This window comes from Ipomoea nil, unplaced genomic scaffold (genome assembly GCF_001879475.1).
Source record: "Ipomoea nil cultivar Tokyo-kokei standard unplaced genomic scaffold, Asagao_1.1 scaffold1895, whole genome shotgun sequence".
NCBI lineage: Eukaryota > Viridiplantae > Streptophyta > Magnoliopsida > Solanales > Convolvulaceae > Ipomoea > Ipomoea nil.
The window spans coordinates 1,503,471-1,526,900 of NW_017618323.1; the positions used below are offsets into that span (position 1 = coordinate 1,503,471).

General features: G+C 36.7%; 1 protein-coding gene across 3 annotated transcripts; it reads right to left on the reverse strand.

Moving 5' to 3' along the window:
* Positions 1-245: 245 nt before the first annotated feature.
* On the reverse strand, positions 246-10,628 carry LOC109193549 (serine-rich adhesin for platelets-like). Of its 3 annotated transcripts, XM_019344396.1 has the most exons (10): positions 10,480-10,628; positions 10,104-10,362; positions 8,032-8,393; positions 5,304-7,843; positions 5,043-5,188; positions 2,913-4,826; positions 2,709-2,757; positions 2,375-2,622; positions 2,174-2,281; positions 246-1,007 (listed from the first exon to the last, which is right to left on the reverse strand). In XM_019344396.1, exons 3-10 carry the CDS (start codon positions 8,219-8,221, stop codon positions 773-775), a joined length of 5,430 nt encoding a protein of 1,809 aa, XP_019199941.1. In that variant the 5' UTR covers positions 8,222-8,393; positions 10,104-10,362; positions 10,480-10,628; the 3' UTR covers positions 246-772. The 3 variants fall into 3 exon arrangements, with proteins under 3 accessions (XP_019199941.1, XP_019199942.1, XP_019199943.1); XM_019344397.1 differs by lacking the exon at positions 10,104-10,362; XM_019344398.1 differs by lacking the exons at positions 10,104-10,362; positions 10,480-10,628 and having other exon boundaries at positions 5,304-7,840.
* Positions 10,629-23,430: the final 12,802 nt, after the last annotated feature.

Genomic DNA, 23,430 nt, shown 5'->3' on the forward strand with positions numbered 1-23,430 from the left:
TTTTTAGTTCCGAATGATTTTTTACCGCATTTTAGTTCCAAATGATTTTAAACCCTAGATAATAGAATCTGTAAAATGAAATATCATCTGTGCATACTTATAATGAAGCTTAAGCATAATAATGAACCTTATTACATTTAATTAGCATTTAGTGTTCTAAACTTTTAGTGTTTTACATTGACTCACACCGATGTATTACACCATAGTCCACAAAGCTATCTATATCATGGTCCACCACATAACAATTGCAAAATTGGTTCCATTGAATAAAGAATGCTAGGTCGAGTGAAAGAGATCCTAACAATTTGGATAGCTGGAAATTTTTATACTGCCACAAAATCAAACCTTTCGACTCATATCATATAACATAAACAATTTACCATGGCAGAATAAATAGAAAGGAGCCTCTCTTAAATTTGACAAAAGGGTCTTTTGTAAGTATGTACATACTAGTAGAAATCATGAAATCTGGTTAACTATGTGTCGATTCCTCTGAGTAACAGGCCGGACTAGTAATCTTTCCCCATTCACCAAAAAATTTACGGGGCACCACCATTTCTTTGCAAATTAAACAACATATACATAGACCATAATTTTTATCATTTCGCCAAATGGAAGAGAGATCACATCCATTCACCTTCTGCTTTTCCACCCTGTGGTTCTATTTTTGTTATTGCAGGTGCCAGTATATAACCAACATGAAAAATTTCACGGCAGCCGAGCACGTGGAGAATGTGGACTGGAAAACGGGGGAAGAACAACTAATTTTGAATCACAGGGAGAAACATTGTACCCCGCTCGGGACATTCCTTGGCATTGGGAATGCAGTCACATATCTCTGAGCAAAAGCTTTATAAGGGTGTGCAGCTGCATCTGACGAAGTTGAGGTATCTGCACCATCAGCTTGGCCCCGACCATAGAACTTTGCAAAACGGTTAATGACAGCGAACTTCTCCAAATCTTGGTTTTCTACTATCAAATCCGCCAGTGAAACTCTCTTGTCCAATCTGTTCACAGAGCAATGATCACAATAAGAAACTGGAGAGATGAAGACAGGATGTAGCAGCAGAAAAAAACAGATATAAATGAACTTCAGAGAAGCAGGGGAAAAAAACGCATCAGATTACAAGACATAATTAATGATTAAAATCTCCAAAAGTGCAACCTATGCCCAGGATGAGTAATTTAGAAACCAATATTAAACTAAAAGTCTAAGCCTGTTGATGAACCAAGCAGTTACAGGTGAACAGAGCTCAGTTCAGCACAAGGCCATTTGCTAAGCTGAACCAATTTAAGGTTAAACATAAATTTTTAGTCCTACCTCACTCTTCTAAAATCTCACTCTCCTTTTCCCCTCCATTCTCTTCTATCTTGAAGATAGTATCTTACTATCTTCCCTTATTCACCAGAGTACAGGACTCCGGCACAAAACCTAGAGACGCACTAACACGAAAGTATGCAAAGTCTTGCTTTGATCTGCTCTTGTTTCTGACAAAGATTTTTCCTCGAGTCCACAGACCAAACCAGCTCATGATTCATGAAGTGTAAACTAGGCAAAAGAACCAAGATCAAACACAAATTTCAACACATGGAATATGAAAGCCAAGCCAATCTCAGACATCATGGGATAGGCATAGCTGGTTTACACCTCTATCAACAAAACACTCAAGGGAAAAGGGTCAAATAGACCCCTAAACATTATACGAAAGATCAATTAGACCCTGGAACTTTAAAAAAGTTCAATTAAACACATGAACTTGTCATTTTGATGCATTTGGGCCCAATAATCGGTCACCCACCGGTAATATCCGGTAATTAAATATTCAGATGATTAAATCCACAACCGGCAACCGTTAACGGTCGCCTTGTCAATAAAGAAGGCGCCGGTCGCCAGTTTTTTCCCGATTATTATTAATGATGCCGGTCAACAGCCGACAACGGCATGCTTACCAGTAAATTGGACTTATTTGATTGATTTTTATAAGTTGAAGTACTTAATTGCACTTTTTTTAAGTTTAAGGGCTTAATTGCACTTTTGTATAAAGTTCGAGGTGTATTTGACCCTTTTCCCAATACTTAATTGTCATTTTCTGTTAGCTATTTCATTCTTGTTAGCAAAATAATTGGACGTGTTAAAAACAAGAATACATGGAAGACAAAGACAGGGCATTACTCCAGAAACTTCTCTTCTAGCTTCCTTGCTCTCTCAGTGAACTCTTCCACAACTTTTGAGAAATGTTGATGATCACTGTCCTCTGATGTTGCGCACTTGCGAGACAATCTACAAAGCATGCAAGAATATTAATCAGAGGAGATAAAAGACTGAAAACAAACATGACAAAACAAGCTCCTTTTAGTTCCAATGCAAGCTTACAGTTCTCTCCCTTCAGCTGCCATACTGTAATCACTTTGAGGACTAGAAACCACACCACATGCATCACCCAATGCCAATCGAGAAGCTGAATAAGCAACAGCCTCATATTCCACACTGGAATTTGCAGAAAGAATTGTTATTGGTGGAGGACGAAATAATTGCTGCATAAGCTGAGTGGTCAAGATAAGTCTTCTTCTTGCTCTAACTCTTGAAGGGCAATTCTCATTAAAGTCAACATCCTCTTCAACCTTTCATTAGAAGAAGCTAGTAAGAAACTAAAAAAATTGAGTGAAATCTAAAACATGTGCTTTTACAACCAGCCTAAAAATAGCACCTTTTCAGTAACTCGATTCGCAGCTTTTGCCCAGTCTCTTTCACCCATGCTGCAAGCAAAGTTCAAGCATATTAACATGTAAGGGAACAGAAAATAACAAATTTATTTATATATAAAAAAAAAAAACGAAAAACATTGCACACTTCCAAAGGAACATCAAGTTGCATTGGAAAGATTATTGGAGTCATTATGCAAAATGAAAACCTGACAGTCTGAAGACTCTGCAAACTCTCTGAAACTTCTTTGCACCAAGGACTCAGGTCAGCTGTAACACGCCTGCGCTTCTTGGGTCTTAGTAGTAAATGCTGATCACTTATACTCACTGACAATGATTGAGAAGAAGGAAAGTGCTCGGCTGCAGTAGGGGTGGGGTGCATGCTCGGCTTAGCTTGTTGACTTATATCATTATTAGCAGGTATTAGTTGCTGCTTTGAATTAAATATGTGCAAACTACTGGAGGGCTTCCCAAGAGTGAGAGGTGGTTCACCCATCTTCATGGAAGCAGCTCTTTGCGCATCATGCATGGTTAACACCTGCCCATTTTTAAAGGTTCCATTTCCATACTGACTAAACCAAGTTGGTGCCATCTGTGGACTAATCTGGGTGTGCTCAAATTTAACAGAACTTGCACTGTTGGAAAGACCATTGGCCTGAGAATCATCCCTATGAATTGCATGCATATCCAGTGTAGGTACATTCCCTTCTATATTTCTTTCCAAATGATCTGCTCCAGAGAAATTTGGCATTCTAGAATCAACTGAGGGAACAGCGTCATGAGACACTTGCTGACCACCAGGGCCATAATCTGGGATTCGAGATCTTTTTAGAGCATTATTATTGCTCTGCTCAATTTCCTCATTCTTCATTGCCCGTACTTGATTAAGTAAAGAATAGTTTTGATGAGAAAAGTTATTAGGTTTCAAAGTTCGCCCAAAGGCTTCAATATCTCTTTGCATTGATGAAGAACTAACAGGATATACATCTGAGAGATTCTTGATGATATGTTCTTCCTGAGCTTTATTCACCTTCTGGACAGAATCAATATTTCTCAATGGTAATTGCTGAGAAGTGCTTTCCTTCAAATGTTGCTCTTCACTGGGTGCCTTACCTGATGAATTTACAGAATTTGCACAAACCTCAGATGAGAAATTCCCTCCTCCGGTTGCATCTTGATCTCCTCGGTTCTCAGGAGCAGAGGATGTTCCCACAATATTCAATTGGTGCAAGCATGATATAGATGAAGGCTCTCCACTAGGCAGAACACCAAATGGATTTGCCTGAGAAGTGCCCCATGTATTATTCATTGTCTTTGACAAGGACGCCTGTTGAGACATACCAGAAATGGAGGGATGCTGAGAAACTGGTAAGGAGTTACCAACTGATTTTTGAGGGGTTTCATGGGAATTGATGATGCTAGTCTGCTTAGCTGTGCCCAAAGAGTTGGGATTGCCAGCTACCACATGTGAGAAATTCTTTGCAGATAGACCACCACCAGATTGTTCCCTAAGTGAATCATCTTCCTCAGTGAAGCAGGGAGGATTTTTGGAAGAATTACTGGCGTCATCTTCCTCAGTGAAACAGGGAGGATCCTTGAAAGAATTACTGGTAGACTGACTTTTCAACTCTTGCCCAGTAGCCATCTGTTGATTTTGAATCCGGCTTCTTGAATAGGGGAAGCCAGAATTAAATGCTGGAGAAAATTTTCCATGCATCTCGTAACGAATGTTCTCATTGTTGTCATTTGTTGGAACTCCAGATCGATTAACAAACTCTCCTTGGGTTGTTTCACTGTAAGGAGGGAATGATTTAACTTGAGGCATAGAGGCTACATGTGCCTTTTCACCAAACTCAACAGCAGAATGACTCATAGATGAACAAGCAGTTTGCATAGAGCTCTGAGATGAAAGTATATGGTTTTGAACTGGCGTGAGCTGGGATGGAGGACCTAGTTGTAGACCAAATACTTGAGCAGCAGATGACTGATTTGGATATAGGCGCCCAACAGATCCATCTGAGTTTTCTGCCTTGGGCATCTCAATTTGTGATGCATTCTGACGCATTGTGGCACCAAAAACTCTTGATTGATCCACCTTCGGAAGAAGCTGTAGCATGTTTGGACTGCAATGAATGGAAACAATATAAAATAATAAAGCATGCAAATAAAAGGCACAAATTGAGTAATTGCAATTTTACAACTCCACTGTCATACTTGCAAGAAAATGAAATCATTTGAATGAATTCAAGTAAATAACTAAACACTTGCCAGCAGGAGCTATCAAAATATTGTCAGCATCAGATAATAACAAGAGATGGAAAAATCCATATATTAACTACCTAGAAGGAGAAGCTGTGATTGGAGGGGGAATATCAAAAGATCTGGTCAAGGGTGCAGACATATTAGACACAGAGCTAGGAAAGCAACTCTGAGAGTGCAGATCAGCCAGGCCTTTGCCATCTCTTAGAACATCAGATGATTGCCCCTGTAAAAAATACAGAAAAACCAAAGGTACAACTTTACTTTTATGCCAAGAATTTGGTCAAAATAAACTACATATGCTATACACACAGCATAACTTCAAAAAGATTCTTTGGAACCTGAATCAAAAACTTTGAGTGGCCAAAGTGGGCATTCTGTGGGGCCATTGCCTGTGTATGGATAGGATTTTGCAATCCATATGGGGGATCTACATCTTCATCCAAATTTCCCATAGGATGATACTGAAATTTGCGAGCAGAATTTTTCTTACCAACTTGATTAGACTTTTCCTTTCCAGTAGCAACAGCCCTTGAATCAGTTGGATCTAACATAACATTTTCCCTCAAACTTCCGGCAGAATTTTGGTGTGATGCATTGGACCGGTAGCTGTCATTAGAGTTCTCCTGTTTGTCACAGGTATCTATCTCATTACTTTTAGCATCTATTTGAGATGTGGTTTCTAGTGAGTTCAAAATATGGTTATCCTTGATAATGTGTGACTGTGATCTCTCCAAACCTTGACTTTCTTTACCTTTAAACAAGGTATTGGCATTCTTCCAATGCTTAACTTGATTCCTACTAGAAAGAAATCTACTGGTTTCCTCAGCACCGCTCATAGAACTGGACTTTGCTATTGTGTCAGCACTTTTTATGCCAAGAGGCTCTGAATTCACCAGGGCACCAGCAGGAGATCTTGTAAGTTCCAAATCAACAGCCGGGCTAGGTCCAGGATCAGTTTTCCATAAAGCACCAGTATGAACAGCTTCCCCATGTGTGCCTTTATTTTGACTGCTGCCTAAATATTTCGAGTAGTTCCGACTCGAATGAGTATTTACAGAAGCATCTTCAGTAGGCATTGCAGACCCAAGAGCATTCCAATCACTTAATCTATCACATGTTTTACTAGGAACACCAACCTCATCCATCCATGAAATAGGAACCCTCTTGGCATCTATTTCTGTATCAAGAGGAAGTGAAGCATTTGTCAGCATTCGGCTTCCTTCAGCACCTGACATTTGTAATGGTCCAACATCTGGCCACTTGTTGCCTTCCTCAGATGGTTGCACAAGTCTCTGCACAGAATTTGATTGCATGCTATGACCAGTTTCATTGGGAAATTTATGCCCAAGTTGCTGGGATCCTGGAAGATTGACATAACTATTCTTCACATTATTACTGCCAGATGCCTGACCAGTCTCGGAATTCAATGATGGCGCAATAGGCAAGCGGACATCAATCAAAGAATTTGGTTGCCTCCCACTACTATATTGTGAAATGTTTTGATTCCCTGGAGGAACAACCGTACTGTGAAAATTCAAACCACTCCACTCTTCCTGTGGTCCTACATCAGCACTAGAGCCTTCTGCAACAGCAGACTGCATTAGAGCACTCCAAGTACCACCTTGAATAGAAGAAAACCCATTGTCTAATCCAGTGCCATCAAGTGAATTGCAAGCTTCCTCCCTCATATTGGGGCTCTTTCCAAAGGCAGCCCATATATTATCATCTGAACCAAACAAAATTCTTTCTTCTGTAGGATCAAGACCAACTTCATTGTTTGAGGAGGCAGTTTCCTTTGATGTTTTCTCTTGTGTGTTGACTGAAGGAATAGCAGGCTCCTGTCTCGCTTGGAATTCCTGTGCAGCTGCACCATGTTGAATGGCATTCACTTCCTGAAGGTTCTCCATGTTGATTGCATTGTTTAGACTTTGGTTAGGAGCATGTCCAAAGAAACTTTCACCTACGAATCTCTGTCTAGAAGTGACAGCTCCATCCTGAACACCAATTTGATCCGGTGGTGGAGCATATTGTCGAAATGGAAATGAATTATTAAAGGAAACTGGTTGCTGTATCAATGGCTTATCAGCAACTGCTTGGGAATATTGACTTACACCAGCTCTTGAAGTTGAAACAGGAACTCCAAAAAGAGATTGGTCAATCTGTTGAGGAACTAATCCCATCATGTGATGTCCTTGACCATGATTACTAGAAACAAAACCATTAGAGGATACTTGCAATGCTGAAGAACTGCCCTGCAACCAGTTTGTGTTACTGGTGTCAGTTGCCCAAGGAAAGCTCAGTGCCCCTGAATGTATAGTGTTGTGAACCAAAGGAGAGGAATGGCTTCCAGATGCAACTTTAGGAAAGGGTAAAATCTGGCTAAGTGAATTTTGGTGCCTTGCATCTTGTTGCTGAAGTTGCTGTTGCCTTTGAAGTTCTTGCATCTTCATGAACATTACTTGCTGTTGTAGCTGCTGCATGTCCTTAAGCCCAGACTGCTGGAGCTGCAGAGATTGCAGCATGTTTGATTGCTGACGACTCATTTGTTGTTGACCGCCAAAAAGACCAAAATTACCAGAAGATTCAGAAGCTCCAGAACTGATTGGGCGTGCTTGATGCTGAGGACCCACACCTTGTGGTGACTGTTCACAGAAAGATGAGTCTACTGAAGCTACATTACGCTGATCAGAACCTATATCAGCTGCCAGAAAGCTTCCTTCATCTTGCCGTGTATCATAAAGATTGCCATACATATATCCATTCAAACTTTGCTGCTGACTCTGCAGCTGAATCTCAGACCTTAGAGTGGATCGAGCAAAGTTCAAGCCATGTGGACCATTCAAAAAATGACTATTTGACCCTCTCCCAGTATCTACTACTAAAACAGGAGATAAACATATTTTAGACAATTGGTTACCCAAATCATAGACTCACAGGAGTGTCAATACTCACTAGCAAGAAAAAGAAACATAGTAATAATAAACCACCTAATTCAGCATGCAAAACAGAGTCTAGGAGAGATAACAAACTGAAGACATGTCAACCAATTTATAAGATCATTAATACCTGATTGCTGTAAATTATAACTTTTTGTGCTGTAACTTGGAACACCAATTGGTCCCTGGCTTCCAACCCACAGATTATTATTCAGAGCTGGATGGTTCTGGTCCAACACCTGTGACTGATGCTGCCCCTGTGACAAGGTGTCCTGAGCAAAGAAATTGTGGACCCTATCTCCAACTTCGTTGCCAGGCATAGATGATATTAAATCCAAAGAACTTGATATGTGATTGTCAACTTCAAACCAATAAAATAGAATACAGATAACATCAAAAGCAGCCTATCCAGCATTTTCAAGCATAATCACATCTGAAATCCCAATCTCTTGATGAAGGCAATTCACCGTCGAATTTATCAGCCTAGACCTCCTGCAAAATATCCATCAGGATTAGTTAATGGAAAAAATACATTATTGATAAGTTAATGGCTGAAGATAATACTACTATATAACTATATGAATGGGAGGAATTCTGGTATTAAGTGAATGTGTTCTTCAATGACAGGATTATGATGCTAAGAGAATAAGTTGTTAAATGATAATATCAGAAGATACTCCCAGAAACAGGCTCGATTGCTCGAAATAGGAGCAAAAAAAATTCCATAATAGTAGGCATGAAACAGGATGCAAACTTCTGTTAGCAGTTGAAAGGCCAAAAACAGCTACTTTCAACAGCTAATCTCAATTCCAATTAGCAATGGGCATAAATGACCAGAACTAGTTCCCCTAAAAAACAAAGATAATGAAATTCCACATTATCCATAAGGCAAAAAATGGACAAAATATGGAGCCAGAACTCAAGCATCTGACTGCTTTGAAATTTGATGCTTAAAAACAATCTAACTTTTTATAAGTAATAATATCTTATTCAATTATTCATACAAAAACACCAAGCAGGTGTTAGGATAGGCTTCAGTTTCACAAAAGTCAGATCTGAAATGAACTAAAAAAATGTCCTAGTTTTTATATGTTATCTAAATTAGCTTCTTTGAACCATAAAAAAATAAAGCTGTGCAACAATACTTTTACCTACGTAAAAGGATTGAATTTCCCTAAAAACATCACCTACTTGTGTCCTTCAGTACTGTTCGCATCAGATAATTGGAGACTCATCCCATATTTTCAAAGCAAATTCAACCCACAAGTAATAATATTTGAAATGTATTATTCACAAATATCTCTCCAGAGAATGACAAAAAGGCTCATACTAATATCGATAGAGCTAAAAGAATCAGCCCAAATCTTCTTAAAATTGCAGAGAACTCTATTGTTATAAGGAAAAGCATACATCAACAAGCACATGAGCTAGAAAACATAGTAGGTCCCAGAGGTCCTTAGATTAGAGACTGCATAACTTGTAGAATTAGAGAGAAAATGTTAGAAAGATGCAATATGAACTTTTATTAAGTTCATTCCCTATTTTCATGAGCTTCACTCTGTCAAAATCATAAAATCAAAAACAAAATTTTTACAACTATGCCTACCTACCTAGACAAAGTTGTAGAAAAGTAGATCAAACAATCAGTAATTACCATAAGAAAATAATTAATCCAAGAGAATCCTGAGGAACTCAATGGTTCCATAGCCTAAAAAGAGTGACTGTTTTCATCTAACCACAACACAAATGCATGATGATAACAATTGTATGAATGCCACTAAAGTGCCTGCCTTCCAATGCTTAGATACACAGTTCATAATGGCTGCTGCCATTATTGGCACTTAACCTTTTACAAGTTAATAAATCACCATCATCAGCTTTACCTTTAGGAACTGTATTCCAGATTCACTTTTGTAAGTTCCTTTTATTGAGACAACCAGAATAATCAAATTATTCGTGAACCAACAAAATTGAGAATCAAAAATAATAATAAATAAATAATAATCATATCTTGAACTAATTGTTAAAATCAGAGTAAATGCAGTTCAGTATATCACCAATGTTTACTTTTTAAATTGTCATATAACAAACCAACCTAAAACGAAAAAAGTAGTAAAAACAATAATACTAAAGTAAATTAATTTCAGTGGAGACATAAAACAAGTCTTTGATGAGCCAACATGATCTAGCTAATCAGACTACCTATGCCACCATCCACACAACTCTTGAAAAATGACCACTCCAAAATGCACACAATAAAAAACCCGCGAGTGCATCTATTCCAGCACCGAACATTTTCCAACTAAAGCCACGATCTTCCCCAGAATTGTTAAGAAGATCAACAAATTTTTAATAAGAGGAGTCGCAATTTACAAAGCAGAATCAGAGATTGACGCCTCAATCAAGCACCAATCAGCTGGGCGAGCTCTTAGCTCAGTGGTCCAAAGCCTAAAACCAAATCCTAGATGAAATTCGGCCCGTCAAACACAATATAAGGTTGTGATTTTGAGAGACAGGAGCTAGGGTTCGTAATGAGAGAAATCAATTGGGAGAAAATTCAGAATTAAGATACACAAACCTCCGCTAAATGTCGAGGCGGACGGCAATGGCCCCTAGCGATCCTTCGTCTATACGAGTTCTACTCTAGGGTTTTGAATCGCCACAGAATGTGAAATTTTAGAGAGAGAAAGGGTCGGAGTGACCAAAAAAATAAGAGAGAGAAAACGAGGGGTTTTTTTGCAGAGAGAAAAAAGATAATAAAGCGAACGAATATTCAACGAACTGTGGAGTGAGTTTGGTTCGGGACGAGGCGCAGGTATGGTGAGGCTGGGTTCCCGAAGCTGAGGCCCGGACATTCAGTTGGATTGGGAGGTTCGGAGGCTTTAGACACTGAAGCAATTAGAATCAGCCGCGTGTCGTGGGGCCAGGTGTATTTTTTTATTTTTCATTTTTTATTTGTTGGATTAACTTAATAAATCCAGTAGAATGGATCAATCATCAATGGGGTAAATATACAAAGCCAAAACTTAAAAGTTTGCTTTTTTTGAATTTTTCCCTCCAAAAGCTGGACTGCAGAAGCAAAAAGATGGAAAAACAATTTCACATTTTCTTTCAAATCAACTTTATTCTGAATTTTTTTAATTACAAATACTTATTTCAATCAGTATACCCCTACAAAATTGTTTAATGTTGATGGTATTTGTAGCTCTAATTTCATTGCCATGGTGTAATCCACACAATGTAACTACCTGGAATTCTCCCCCACGAAAAGAGCTCATTTGTCACTTGAGTTATTCTGTTGGGTTATTTTTAACGTTAATTGTTAACTAGTAAGTCACTCGTGCGATGTACGGCAATGTTATTATGGTGCAAGATATAAAAGTTTGTTATATTGAAGATATAGGACTGATAAAGTTGAAGATGTAATAAATGGACAAAATATAATTTATTGGCGTTCCATAAATAAAATAATTACACATTATTAAAGATTTCTTTGTAAACTACATTTTAAGTATTGTTTAAAAGACCTATAGATTCCCCACAAATTAAGACTTTAAGGTCGTCATGATTACTCACCCTAGAAACTGCTACATACAATTGGCCACGGTTAAAACTGGTTTTTTCAGTAACAAACCAACATGTGAAAGCGTTTGACCTTGACTTTTGTTGATTGTCATTGCATATGATAGCATAAGTGGAAACTGTTTTCTTTGAAATTTAAATGGTAGTCTTGGGTTTGAAGGAGTCAATGCCAGCCTTGGTATCAACACATTTGTACCTGTGTTGTTGCCACATAGGATCTGTACCTCAATAACATGATTTCCCAAATGTGTTACTATCAACCTTGTACCATTACACAGTCCCAAGGAGTGATCTATATTTTTCTCATCAGCATAACTGGAGTTTCAGCTTTCAAGGTTAAACAGTGGTTGGGGACCCCTGAACATCTCAAATTGTTTAAAAATTCTGTTGTGTGGACCTCAGATTGCATATCAACATTTCTCTCTGACTTGCAAACAGAATCACAACTCAAATATGTTTTGGATGAGACTTGATTCATACCATTCATGTATTCATTGACCTGGTCGACAACATCTAATGTTGGAGCCAAAATAGCTATACTCTCGAGATGTCTTGTATCAATGTTTCCAGTACGGTATGCAGGAAATTTGTTGTCAACAATTTGTCTAATGGGATCGCCCTCATTTTCCAATACAAAGGAAGACGATATAATTATATTTCAATCACCACCATTGTCTTCACCAAGTTTTCCATCACCTAAATCTGCAATCCACTTGGCAAAACTATCTAACTTCTCAACCTCATCTTCATTAGTAATACTTCGCAATCGTAAATTCTTCGTTAAACGAAGAACTTCACAATTATTCCACAAGTAAGAAGAATTAATACTAGCTAAATGTAATTTATTCTACAAAAACTAAATAGCCAAAATTTTATTTAATAAAGACTAAAATAAAAGTGATAACAATTATATATATATATATATATATATATATATATATATATATATATATATATATATAATTGCTCATACCATTGCTAAAGTTGATATTTTGCGTAGGAAGACCAATACGATGTCTTTGAATTACACGTCTCTTATTTTGAGTTGTTGAAAATTAATGCATGTAAGTTGAGATCTATAACTGGTAGATTGTACTGAGATTAAACACTCTAAAAAAAAATGGATTTTCAATAAGTTTAGATTTTATTAATGCATTTACATTCATATATTTATTTGTTCATACTAAATGAAAGAACACATAATTTTATTATAATATAATTACAACTTAGTAAAAAAAAAAAAAAAGAGGTTACTGTTTTATAAAGTAATGTGTACCTAGCAGCTGTGGATTTGACAGAGTGTTAAAACATAACATTTGTTCCGAATTTGTACCACTTTGAATGTTGTTGGAAAAAGTGGACTGAGGATGATGAACTTGACTATTTGTAGTTGTTTCTAAGCTTTCATTTTCTACAATTAGAATTTTTAAATATGTTAGAAATTATTTTACACCTAAACATAAGAACAACAAAGTATATAATCCTACTATATAATACTACTAACATATAAGGATATCTATTCTAATTGTTAATATAATGTTATTATTATTATGGATAACCAACAGATGAGGGAGAGAAACCTCATTTCTCCCCATTTCATCGTCGTTTTTCTCTCGGTTCTATCGTTTTTCTCTTGTGTTTGAAATCCACTCGTTTGGTCTGGGTTTATCCAGATGATGCTATGTGACTATGTCACAACAAATTTATCTCTATTTGAGTATGTATTGTACTCTAATAATCTATAATTCATTCCGAATGCGTAGTCTTGATCGAGTACCGATCTGGAAACCCTAATCGAAGTTCTTCTGAAATGAAGGATTTTCAAGAAGCTAAAAAGCAAAGATGAAGGATCGGACCTAAAGTTGTAAGTTTATTCTTCATTTTTTTTAAAATGATAAATTTATGATTTTAAACTGTAATTTGTTCTTTTATATAAAGCTTTGTAATTGAAATTAGAAGTGTTAATGTCGATTTTATTATTTATTTATGTTTTGTTGTAATTTGTTAGCTCTCGTTCTCAACCTAGCTACAAAGTTTTAATTTCCTATGTTTATTCATATTTTTTTTTCAAATCTAAAACTAAATTATTTAAATTAGAAGTTTTGATTTCAGATATAAAGCTTAAAATCAAGGTATTTCTACTTCGGCCTAATAATTTGACCTAGGGTTTTTTACTACTCTAAAAAAATTTCAGTTTTTAACGTAACTAGACCTAGGATTTTTTACTAAGGTATGGGGCAAAAGGTGAGCCTTATTGGTGAGAATTGAGAGAAAATTTCCCTAAATCCCAAAGAAAAAGGCATGAGTGAAAGAAGTAGGGAAAGCCGATGAGAAAAAGGCAATACCAAAAATAAATAGTCATCCCATGAGATAAGAAAATAGGTGAGCCATTTCGCTAGGATTTGGGGCAATTCCATTGCACTGTCTTCGAAAAAGCGTAGAGCTCTACGTGAAGACGGTTGTCCCAAAGAAGATGTCCTAGGAGATGAGAAGAGAGAGTGGAGGTGAGCCACCTCGCCGAAAATCGGGCACCCATAACATCGATCTTCAAAAAAAAACATGGAGCTCCATGTGAAGTCAGGTCGCTCGGTAACGATTCCGGGAGGATGAGAAGAAAAGAGTGCCCGTCTAAGCCAATTGGCGGGGAGCGGTCCATACCAAACCTTCATTTATTTTAAAGTAAAGGACCTTGGCGTTATAAGGTTGGAAGTCGGTTGGGATGTGCACATCGTTCCCACTAGGGGGCTCGGCTTGAAGGCCTTTGCAAAATGAGAGGTGAATCCAAATTTGGTTGCATGCTTAGCTATGTGTAGAGAGTGTGTTCCCTTGCTATTTCATTTTATCCTTTTAGGGTTTTTTGTTCCTTTTGGATATTCCTTGAGTTGCATTAGTAAAACACATCTCGATCACTTGTTTTATGATATGAAGGATTTCCCCCTCTCCAGTTTCTAAACACACTCATCTTGATGGACCGCTAGGTGAACTAAGTTAACATTAAGCTATCTTGAGAAGTATCTTTGGCACTTTTTATGATCATTGATTTGATTGTGAGCTTGCTTGAGGACAAACAAGAGTTAAAGTGTGAAAAGTTTTGATAAGTGCCAAAGACACTTAGTTTTAAGGTCTATTAGGGGTGTAGTTTGAACTCAATTATGATCCTTTGTGTACCATTTTGAGTCATTTAAGCTATGTTGTGTATTGTGCTTTAAATTATCACCACATTTTGTATTTTTGTGAATAGTAAGAAGGTTTGAGCTAAAAGGGGACATGGCGGCACATTCCGGAGCAAAGCGAGACATGGAAACAAGCTGAAGCCAAGTCGAGAAGAGGCAACGCACGTTGGACGTGCGTAGGGGTGTGCAAATTTCGGAAAAATTTCGGTTAACCGACCGAACCGACGAAATTCGGTTAACCGTTTTCGAACCGAAATATTTCGGTTCGGTTAATGGTTAAAGGTTTTCCCAAAATTCGGTTAACGGTTAATTCGGTTCGAAAGTGTCAGTTAACCGAATTAACCGAACGCTTAACCGAATTTTAGAATATATATATAATATATAATATATTAAATATTAAATATATAATTACTAAAATCATAAATAGTCAAAATGTCAAATAGAATAAATAATAATATGAATTTATTATGATATGTATTTTATTTTAATTGGAATTATTATTTTAGGAATTATTTTATGGATTTTAAATTTTAGGGTTAAAAATTTCGGTTAATCGGTTAACCGACCGATTAACCGAAAAAAAGTTTGGTTCGGTCAATTCGGTAGAGTAAATTTCGGTTCGGTTAACGGTTAAAGCAAAAAAAAATCGATTAATTCGGTTCGGTTAAAACGGTTCGGTTAACCGAACGGTTAACCGAATGAACACCCCTAGACGTGCGTTGAGAGAAAACATAAACATCAACGCACGGCCCAACGTGCGTTGGACGATCGTGTGAAGCGAATAAGTAACCGGCCAACGCACATTGGCCGGTGCGTTGGACGCGCGTTGGAACATCACTTATGTGAAAATTGAAGTGGAAAAAGAGAGGAAAGCTATTTAAGTGGCTAGGATATTTTAGAATAAGGGGGCGTTTGGTTCACGGAATGTTATATTACATTAGGGAATGTTAGATTGCTGGGAATGTTAGATTCTTGTGTTTGGTTTAAAACTAAGATATGTAAATAAGATAACGGTAATAAGATAAATTGATTAAAACGTCTAAAGCCCAACATTATTAATAAGACAAGGGAATGTGAGATTACATAAGAAATTGGAGGGTATCTCACATTCCCTTCCAATAGCTAAAAAAAACTTAATGCGGGGGTTATTTTACATTCCCTGGGAAAGTTACATAACCTGAAGCAAACATGGGAATCTTATATTACCAAGCAAATATAACCTTGGTTATCTTATATAACCTGAACCAAACACCCCCTAAGAGTTTTTTGATAGTTTTATATCACAATTCAGATTTTAGAGTAAGAAACACATTTCATTTTCCTAGCTCTACCTTCGCTCTAGCTCTCTAGTGAAGATCAATTGAAGGAGGAGATTGACAGTCTTCAAATTCAAGAGATCATCATTCGTAATCTACTTTGGTACATTCTTTACTTTAGTATTTCCATTGTTTACTTAGATTCATGATTGCAATTTCAATTCTGATGGCTTTGATTGGCTAGATTGGCTAGGGTTTGAATTGTGATGTTTTGATTCATGATGCAAATGTGACTTAATTCTTAGATTAGATGTTGAATGTTGCTATGCTTGGGAATCTTGTTGTTGTGGATTGTTTTGTATGCATCCTAGGAGCTAGGCCACCTCCTAGGGTTGTGCTAAGCTTGAAGCTTCTATCCTTGACATTTTCTATCCTTGTACCCGTGGCGTTCCTTGCTTGTTTTGGTTGTTGGCTCGTTGGTAGTTGTTTGCTTAGTTGTTTGTGGGTGTGTTCCTTGCTTGTTTTGGTTGTTGGTTCGTTGGTAGTTGTTTGCTTAGTTGTTTTGTTTAGTTGGAGCTTAGTCTGAGTGTGGTTTAGGTCTAGCGTAGCCGGTTGGTGGTTAGCCTTAAGTTTTGTTAGTTGTTAAGTTTCTTAGGATTAATCTTCGTTGCTTTGAAGCCTTGCCTTTACTCTTGATTATTGGAACTCTTGTTTGTTACTCATTACTTTCTCTTGTCACACCTTTGTTCATTGCTATCCTTTTTGTTACGGGGAGATGATGTGACACCCCGTAAATCTAACTCCTAATTGTGATTAATTAAGGAATTAATCTTAGCTTTCCTTTGATAATTTCTTTCTAAAAAATCCTGAAATTTGATAGTCGAGGGACTAGAATTTGACTAGTCTCCTTAGTCAACCATGTGTACCTTTTGTCTTATGCTTTGTACGTCAACCCTTTTGTCTTCCTAACTTTATTAAGGGTAAAGTTGACCTTTCACACATGTTTTGATGTTAAGCTTTCCCTAGCAAGACATTTCATTCATTTCCCATGCTAGCCAAATCTTAAAACCTCCATCTTCTCTCTAAAAGAAACCTTAGCTTTCTCTCCAAGCTAGAAGAAGGGTTCTCTATCCTTGCAAGGTTCCACTTAAAGATTCCAGTTTTTACCTCTCTAGTATAGGAAAGGGTAAGATTTTAAGTTGTTTAGTGTTTTTAGCTAGCTTTAAGGTATCTTTATCTTATTTTAGTGTTTTTCCTTGTGGTTTGGTTGGGTGAGAAGCCCTTGGTGAGGAAGAGCTTCAAGGAGAGGCTTAGGAGGGTAAGAAGGAAGTGGTTTTTGGTCTACAAAGGTAACTCATGCTCTACAAAAACTATTTTTATACTTGCTATTGATATTTCTTGGCTTCTATTTGATGATTCTTGATGTTGTGAGTGATTTGATGCATGATCTTGTGATAATGCATGTTTAGAGCTTGTATTTAGGGTTCTTGAATGCCTTTCTTTGAGCTATTCTTGTGTTCCAAGTCATATCTTTGTTGTGTGTGAGGTTTTGGGTGTTTTGGACTTGAACTTGACTTTGTTGATGAGTTTCCCCGAAGGGAAGAATTGTTGTACATAGTGTACCCCGCGGGCGGAACGGCGGGCAGTGGCCTACCTGCCGCCCCACCCGCGGGGAACAAGGTGAAGTATGGGGTGTACCCTGCGAGCAGGCCCACGGGTGGGGGCCTACTCGTGGCCCCACCCGCGGGGAACCTTTGTGGTGTTGTGGGGAATTGTTTCCCCGTGATCCTTTCCTCTTGGTATTTGATGTTTTGACCTCCCGTTGTTGGATTATTGAGCTATTCGTGAGTCTTTTTTATGTTTCGTATATCTAGAACGATGTGTTAGGAATCCATGTTAGGATTTGGTGTCTTAAATCGTGCTAAGGGTCCAACATTGTGATTCGTTGGACTAATATGAGTCTTGAAGGTTCGTTGGAACCATTTTGGTTTATCCGTTTGATGAGTATGCTAGTTTGATGTTGTTATGCTAGTATGTATGGTTTGTTCCTTCTTGTTGAGGATTGGCAACTCGTGTTGCCAATCGTTTTGATGTTGGATTGTAGTCCTTTGTTGTTGAGTAATGCCTCGTGTCTTTATTGAAACCTCTTGGTTGATTCCTATGATGTTATCTTGTACAAATCGTTGTACCCTTTGTTGATACTTGATTGGGCTATTGATGAGCCATAATCCTCTTTATGATGACTATGTGTGAATGTGAATGAGATTGGTGGTTTTGTTACTCGAGCTTTACTCATGAGATTGGTGGTATGTTACTATGAATTGAACGATACCCTCGTGTACTTGAGATTGGTGGTATACTGATTGGTGGTGTAGATTGGTGGGGGACGACGGTCCCAGACCGGGAAAAGGTTGGACCCAGAAGTACAAGGTGGCACTCGGAGGTACAGGTTGGAACTGTGATAAGGTCGGGGGTAGCCATAAGGGTGGTACTAAGGCATAAGGTTGGAACGTGAAACTTGTCATTATGTGATTGTTGTATTTCCTTGCTCATGTGTATGTCTATGATGAACTCTACCTTGTGAATGGTAGGTTGCATCTAGAATTGTGGTTGTCACTTGTTGTTGTTGGTCTTGATCCTTGTTGAGAGTGTGTTATAATTAATTGTTGTCTCACCTCTTGGTTTTCAAATGCTATATACTATATCCCTCAGTTCCAAATGGTTTTGTCTATAATTATGTATATATATTGATACTTAACGCGTATTGGTGGGTTACCAGCTTTATTCGCTAATCGGGTGTTATCCCTTGTCTTTACAGGTTTTGATTAGACCGGAGAGCGCGCTAGATGTGGACTCTAGTTAGCGTAGCTTTTCTTCCCTCTGTTTAGATTTGGGCCTGTGAGCCTTAGATAGTTGCGGCCTGTGTGCCTTAGACATTTGTTTTGTTATGATGGATTTTGTAGACTTAGCCTGTGCACCCGTAGTTTTATGAGTGTGGTATAACACCTTTCCCGAATGATATTATCTTCCGATTTTCTGATGTTTGATGTTTAGACTGTTAATCTTTGAATTTAAGTTTTAAATTGTTGGTAAAATTCGGGGGTGTTATAATATTGGCATATTCCAAAATAATGTCTTTTATCTACACATGATCACAAATGAAGTATTACTTTATGTCAATATGCTTAGTTATTGAGTGTAGCACTAGATTGTGAGTGATAACAATTGCACTAGTGTTATCAATGATTTGTTAGGTTTGATTGTACTTTGACTAAGATTTTGATGATGTCTTTGGAAGTTCTTAGGACTGAAGATACCTCCATTTCCTTTGTAAATGTTATTCATGCAAAATCGACTGAAGAACCCAGTCGTTTCTTTGTCTAAGCTGAACAACTTGTGAAACCAGCTAATCTTTGCTTAAGTTAAACCGAAGAAGTGAAGATATTCCAACTTAAGTGTTGAAGTAGAGCGACCAGCAAAGAAGTCTAAAGTCATGTTGAAGTCAACAGTGCGGTTGAGGTTGATCACTTGATCACTATACTATCAGTGAATATTTTGAGAGCATTCGTTAGGTAACTAGGTTAATTTTTGGAGTTTCACTTTCACTTCAACCTTCTAGCAACTAACAATAGTGCACAATTAAATCAATGCCCAATTATTAAAAAATATATAAAATTACATTATCGAAATTAAAATTTTATTTTTTTAAAAAAAAATTATAATTATTGATAATATTTCTTCTAACAAAATGTTTGTACAATATATTAAGTAATTGAAATCATCATCAATCATATTCAACGTTCAACAATGTATACTAACAAATATACAATTATATGTAGTTGAATACCAAATTACTACATTTTGTTGAAACTCTTTAACCCTCACAAGATTTGAGCTCAAAGTTCATATATACCAACACAATAAAAATAATGGAATTAAAATATACAAATTATAAAATAAAATTCAACCAAACCCATAGAAAGAAATTTTGAGAAAGTTACAATTTTCGTCCCTAATTTATAGGACAATTGTAGGATTCGTCCCTACTTGTTGGTCATGCTCACTTCTCGTTCATAAGATATAACTAAAGTTGCAAATTTTGTCTTTTTCTATAACACAATATTAGAGACGAAATTTACAACGTTAGTTATAGCTTAGAAACGAGAAGTGAACACAATATATTAGAAAAACAAACTAAATTTGCAACGTCGGTTATAATATAGGCACGAGAAGTAAGCACGACCAACAAATAAAAAAATAAAAAAATAAAAAACTAATTCTACAATTACCCATAACTTATGGACAAAAAAGTGCAATTTTCCAAAAAATAAAAATAAAAAATCCTTAGATTGAAAATGGTGTAGGAAAAACAAAGAAGAGAAGTGTAACTAAAATTAGAAAGTTTTGCAAAAGTACAATAAAGAAAGCCTAATGTATAAGTTATTAATGCAACCAATTACAGTAACTTTGTTTTAATTTCATTTATAGCTTAACGTTGTTAAGGAAAAACTTAAAAGATGATGGATAAAATTGTGAATTGATGGGTAAAATTGCCAATTATTTGTATTGGTATAAGAAAGAAAGTATAATACACAAGTCATTAATGTAGTTTATTACACCAACATAATTTTTATTCTCATTATAACCCTAATATTATTGACTTTTTTTTACTCAAAAAAACATTATTGACTTTTATTATATTTAGTAGATTAGTAGATATTGGAGCCAGTTCCAATGAGAACAACCTCCCATGTGAGAAGTTTGGACAAATTCTAGTCATCGACCTAGTAGATCTAACTGTTAAAAATAAAAAAGAATAAGGAAAAATGCAGTGAAATTTATGTAATACTAATTACGATTGTGTATTTAGAAACACTCAAAAGTGCATTCGCGAATAACTCACAATGCATTTTGAAACTATTTTCAAAATGCATTGTTAACGCTTTTTTTTTTTTAAAAAAAAAAATCCAAGCATACCCCTATACTTTTTAACATTACACCATTGAATCCCCAATACTTTGCTTGTTGTGTAGTGATAATACCAATATATTCTATAGACGGTTGACATATCTTCTTATTTGTCGATACGAGAAGCAAATTGTTGTGTGAAGGAATCAATATCTTTACATAAGTCAAGAAAAATATCTTTTGTCACTCCACCTAGTCGTATGAAACTGACATGCATCCTGGTTCCTAAGAGTATTCATAGAATTCCAACAATTTCTCCCGCTCCTCAAAAGCCCATAGGCACAAAGTATACTCAAAGCGTTTCCAAATGCACTGTTAAGCATTTCTAAATACACAATCGTAATTACAGAAATGACACCACATTTTTCTATACTTTTCCCATGCATTGTCAAACATGTCTAAATGCACAATTGTAATTACAGAAATGCCACTTCATTTTTTTTGAATCTTTTCTTTATTTTTTAACCATTAAATATACTAGATGGACGGGTCAGGTTTATCACATTTTCTTATAGCCATTTGAACATAACTTGCAATTAAACCACACTAAGAAATAATGTTCTTCTATGACATTTCACTGAAGAAATACATAGACTATTATAATTCGCGGCATATGGCATACATATCCAAGATAACAATTCTAATCACCACATCCATAACTACTAATTTCGGGCTAGTCCGTTCAGACCATCGAACTTATCAATTTTAGGTTTATCAGACTATTTTTTTTATCGAACTAAAATTTTTGAGCCCTAACCATGTAATTTTTCTTTTTGGATTTATCGGGTCAACCCGTCACTTTGAGGGTAAGATTGACATTACTAAAGTCACATCTGCTGAGTACTTAATGAAAACGCATATTTTATGTGTACTTTTTAAAGAAATCTTTTGTATTCATTTTGTATTTTTATATAAATTATACATTATATATAAAATAATTAAAATTATAATATATTTAATTTGATATATTTATTAATTTAAATATTATTTATATTATTTAAACTTAGTAGTTGTACAAATATTTGGTTGATAAGTATTACTATTGGAAAATGGAATATTAAGATAAATATTAAGTATTCGTGCAAAATAAATTGAGTCTTAGCCTCTTAGAATAATAAAATGGAAAATATTATATGTACTCCCATTCTCTACTCCCAACTTTTACTCCCACATTTAAGAATTTTGAAATAGACAGATTTACAGGGCCCGCATGAAGAAAATAGCCTATGAATGCATACCACATCAGGGAGAGATTTGGCAGTACATGTAGTAGAACTCTAAAAAATACCACTCCATACTTATTAGCAACTAAACTATCACATTATTCAATAATTATAATGCAGGTCATGTCTATTAGGACTAGTATTTGAACTCTTTATATTTGAGTCACATTATGACTCCATATCCTAGTCATCCTATTATTCTCTCTTATATATATTCCCACAATCTGTACAGTTGTAATAACATTCATTCAATACAATGCTATCAGTTCTCATCTGGTATCAGTTTAAGCTAGGGTTTCTTTACTAATGGCTGACGGATCTGATACCTCTCAGAACGGACTGTCTCTAATCTTGATATCTCTTCGGTCACCTCGACTGTGAATACCTTGTCCACTGCTCACCACTTTATCTATATCAAACTGGCCTACAAGAACATCCTGTTTTGGAGAGTGCAGGTTGTTCCCTTTCTTGATGGTCATGGTTATCGATGGCACAAACCCATGTCCGCCGGCTTTTCTTTCCGGCGAAGAGGGTACACCGGCACAACCAAATCGTGCTCATCGAGCTTGGGTGCGGCAGGATCAAGTGCTCTTATCCATGCTAATGTCCTCCTTGTCTGACGAGGTGATGTCGTTGGCCATCGGGCATCGTACTAGCCGGACGGTATGGGCCGCCATCGTCGACTCTCTTCCTTTGTCGTCTCGATCGCGCGCCTTGAATCTTCTCGGCCAGCTGCAGTCGTTGCAACAGGGCGATGCGTCCGTCGTTTGGAAATGTGTGTGACTAGAAAAGTGTGCAATTGGTTACATTATTTTAGAAATGTGTTTAATGATGCCTCAGTCAGTTTAATTTGCAGAATATCCAAGAAAATTACCTCTTTACACCATAAGGATTTGTATAGAACCCAAGTAGGGCTATCTTTTGTTGCATGCTTGTCTGATAGTTCACCTTTTATTTCGTCGGGACCTTAGTCAAAGATATCTCGAAGTGGGAGAGTGCACTATCCAACTTAGAAATATAAATAGCAAGACCTGGAATTGAACAAAAACTTCGTGTAGCGTGCGACAAAAGGTGAGCCTTATTGGTGAGTATTGAGAGAAAAATTTCGCTAACCCAAATAAAGAGGCATGAGAGATTGAAGTAGGGAAATGATGAAAGTGAAAAAAGCAAAGATATAAAAATATTGGCCACTCATTGAGAATAAGAAACGAGGTAAGCAATTTCGCTAGGGTTTGGGGTAATTCCATTGCACTGTCTTCAAAAAAGCGTAGAACTCTACGTGAAGTCAGTTGCCCCAATGACGGTGTCCTATGATATGTGAAGAGAG

Excerpts from the sequence above, each read along its gene's own strand:
- LOC109193549 (XM_019344397.1), bottom strand. The coding sequence starts at position 8,221 with ATGCCTGGCAACGAAGTTGGAGATAGGGTCCACAATTTCTTTGCTCAG. Across the intron at positions 7,844-8,031 it reads TTATAATTTACAGCAATCAG|TAGTAGATACTGGGAGAGGG; the intron begins GTATTAATGATC and ends CTCCTGTTTTAG. Across the intron at positions 2,623-2,708 it reads CGAATCGAGTTACTGAAAAG|GTTGAAGAGGATGTTGACTT; the intron begins GTGCTATTTTTA and ends TTCTAATGAAAG.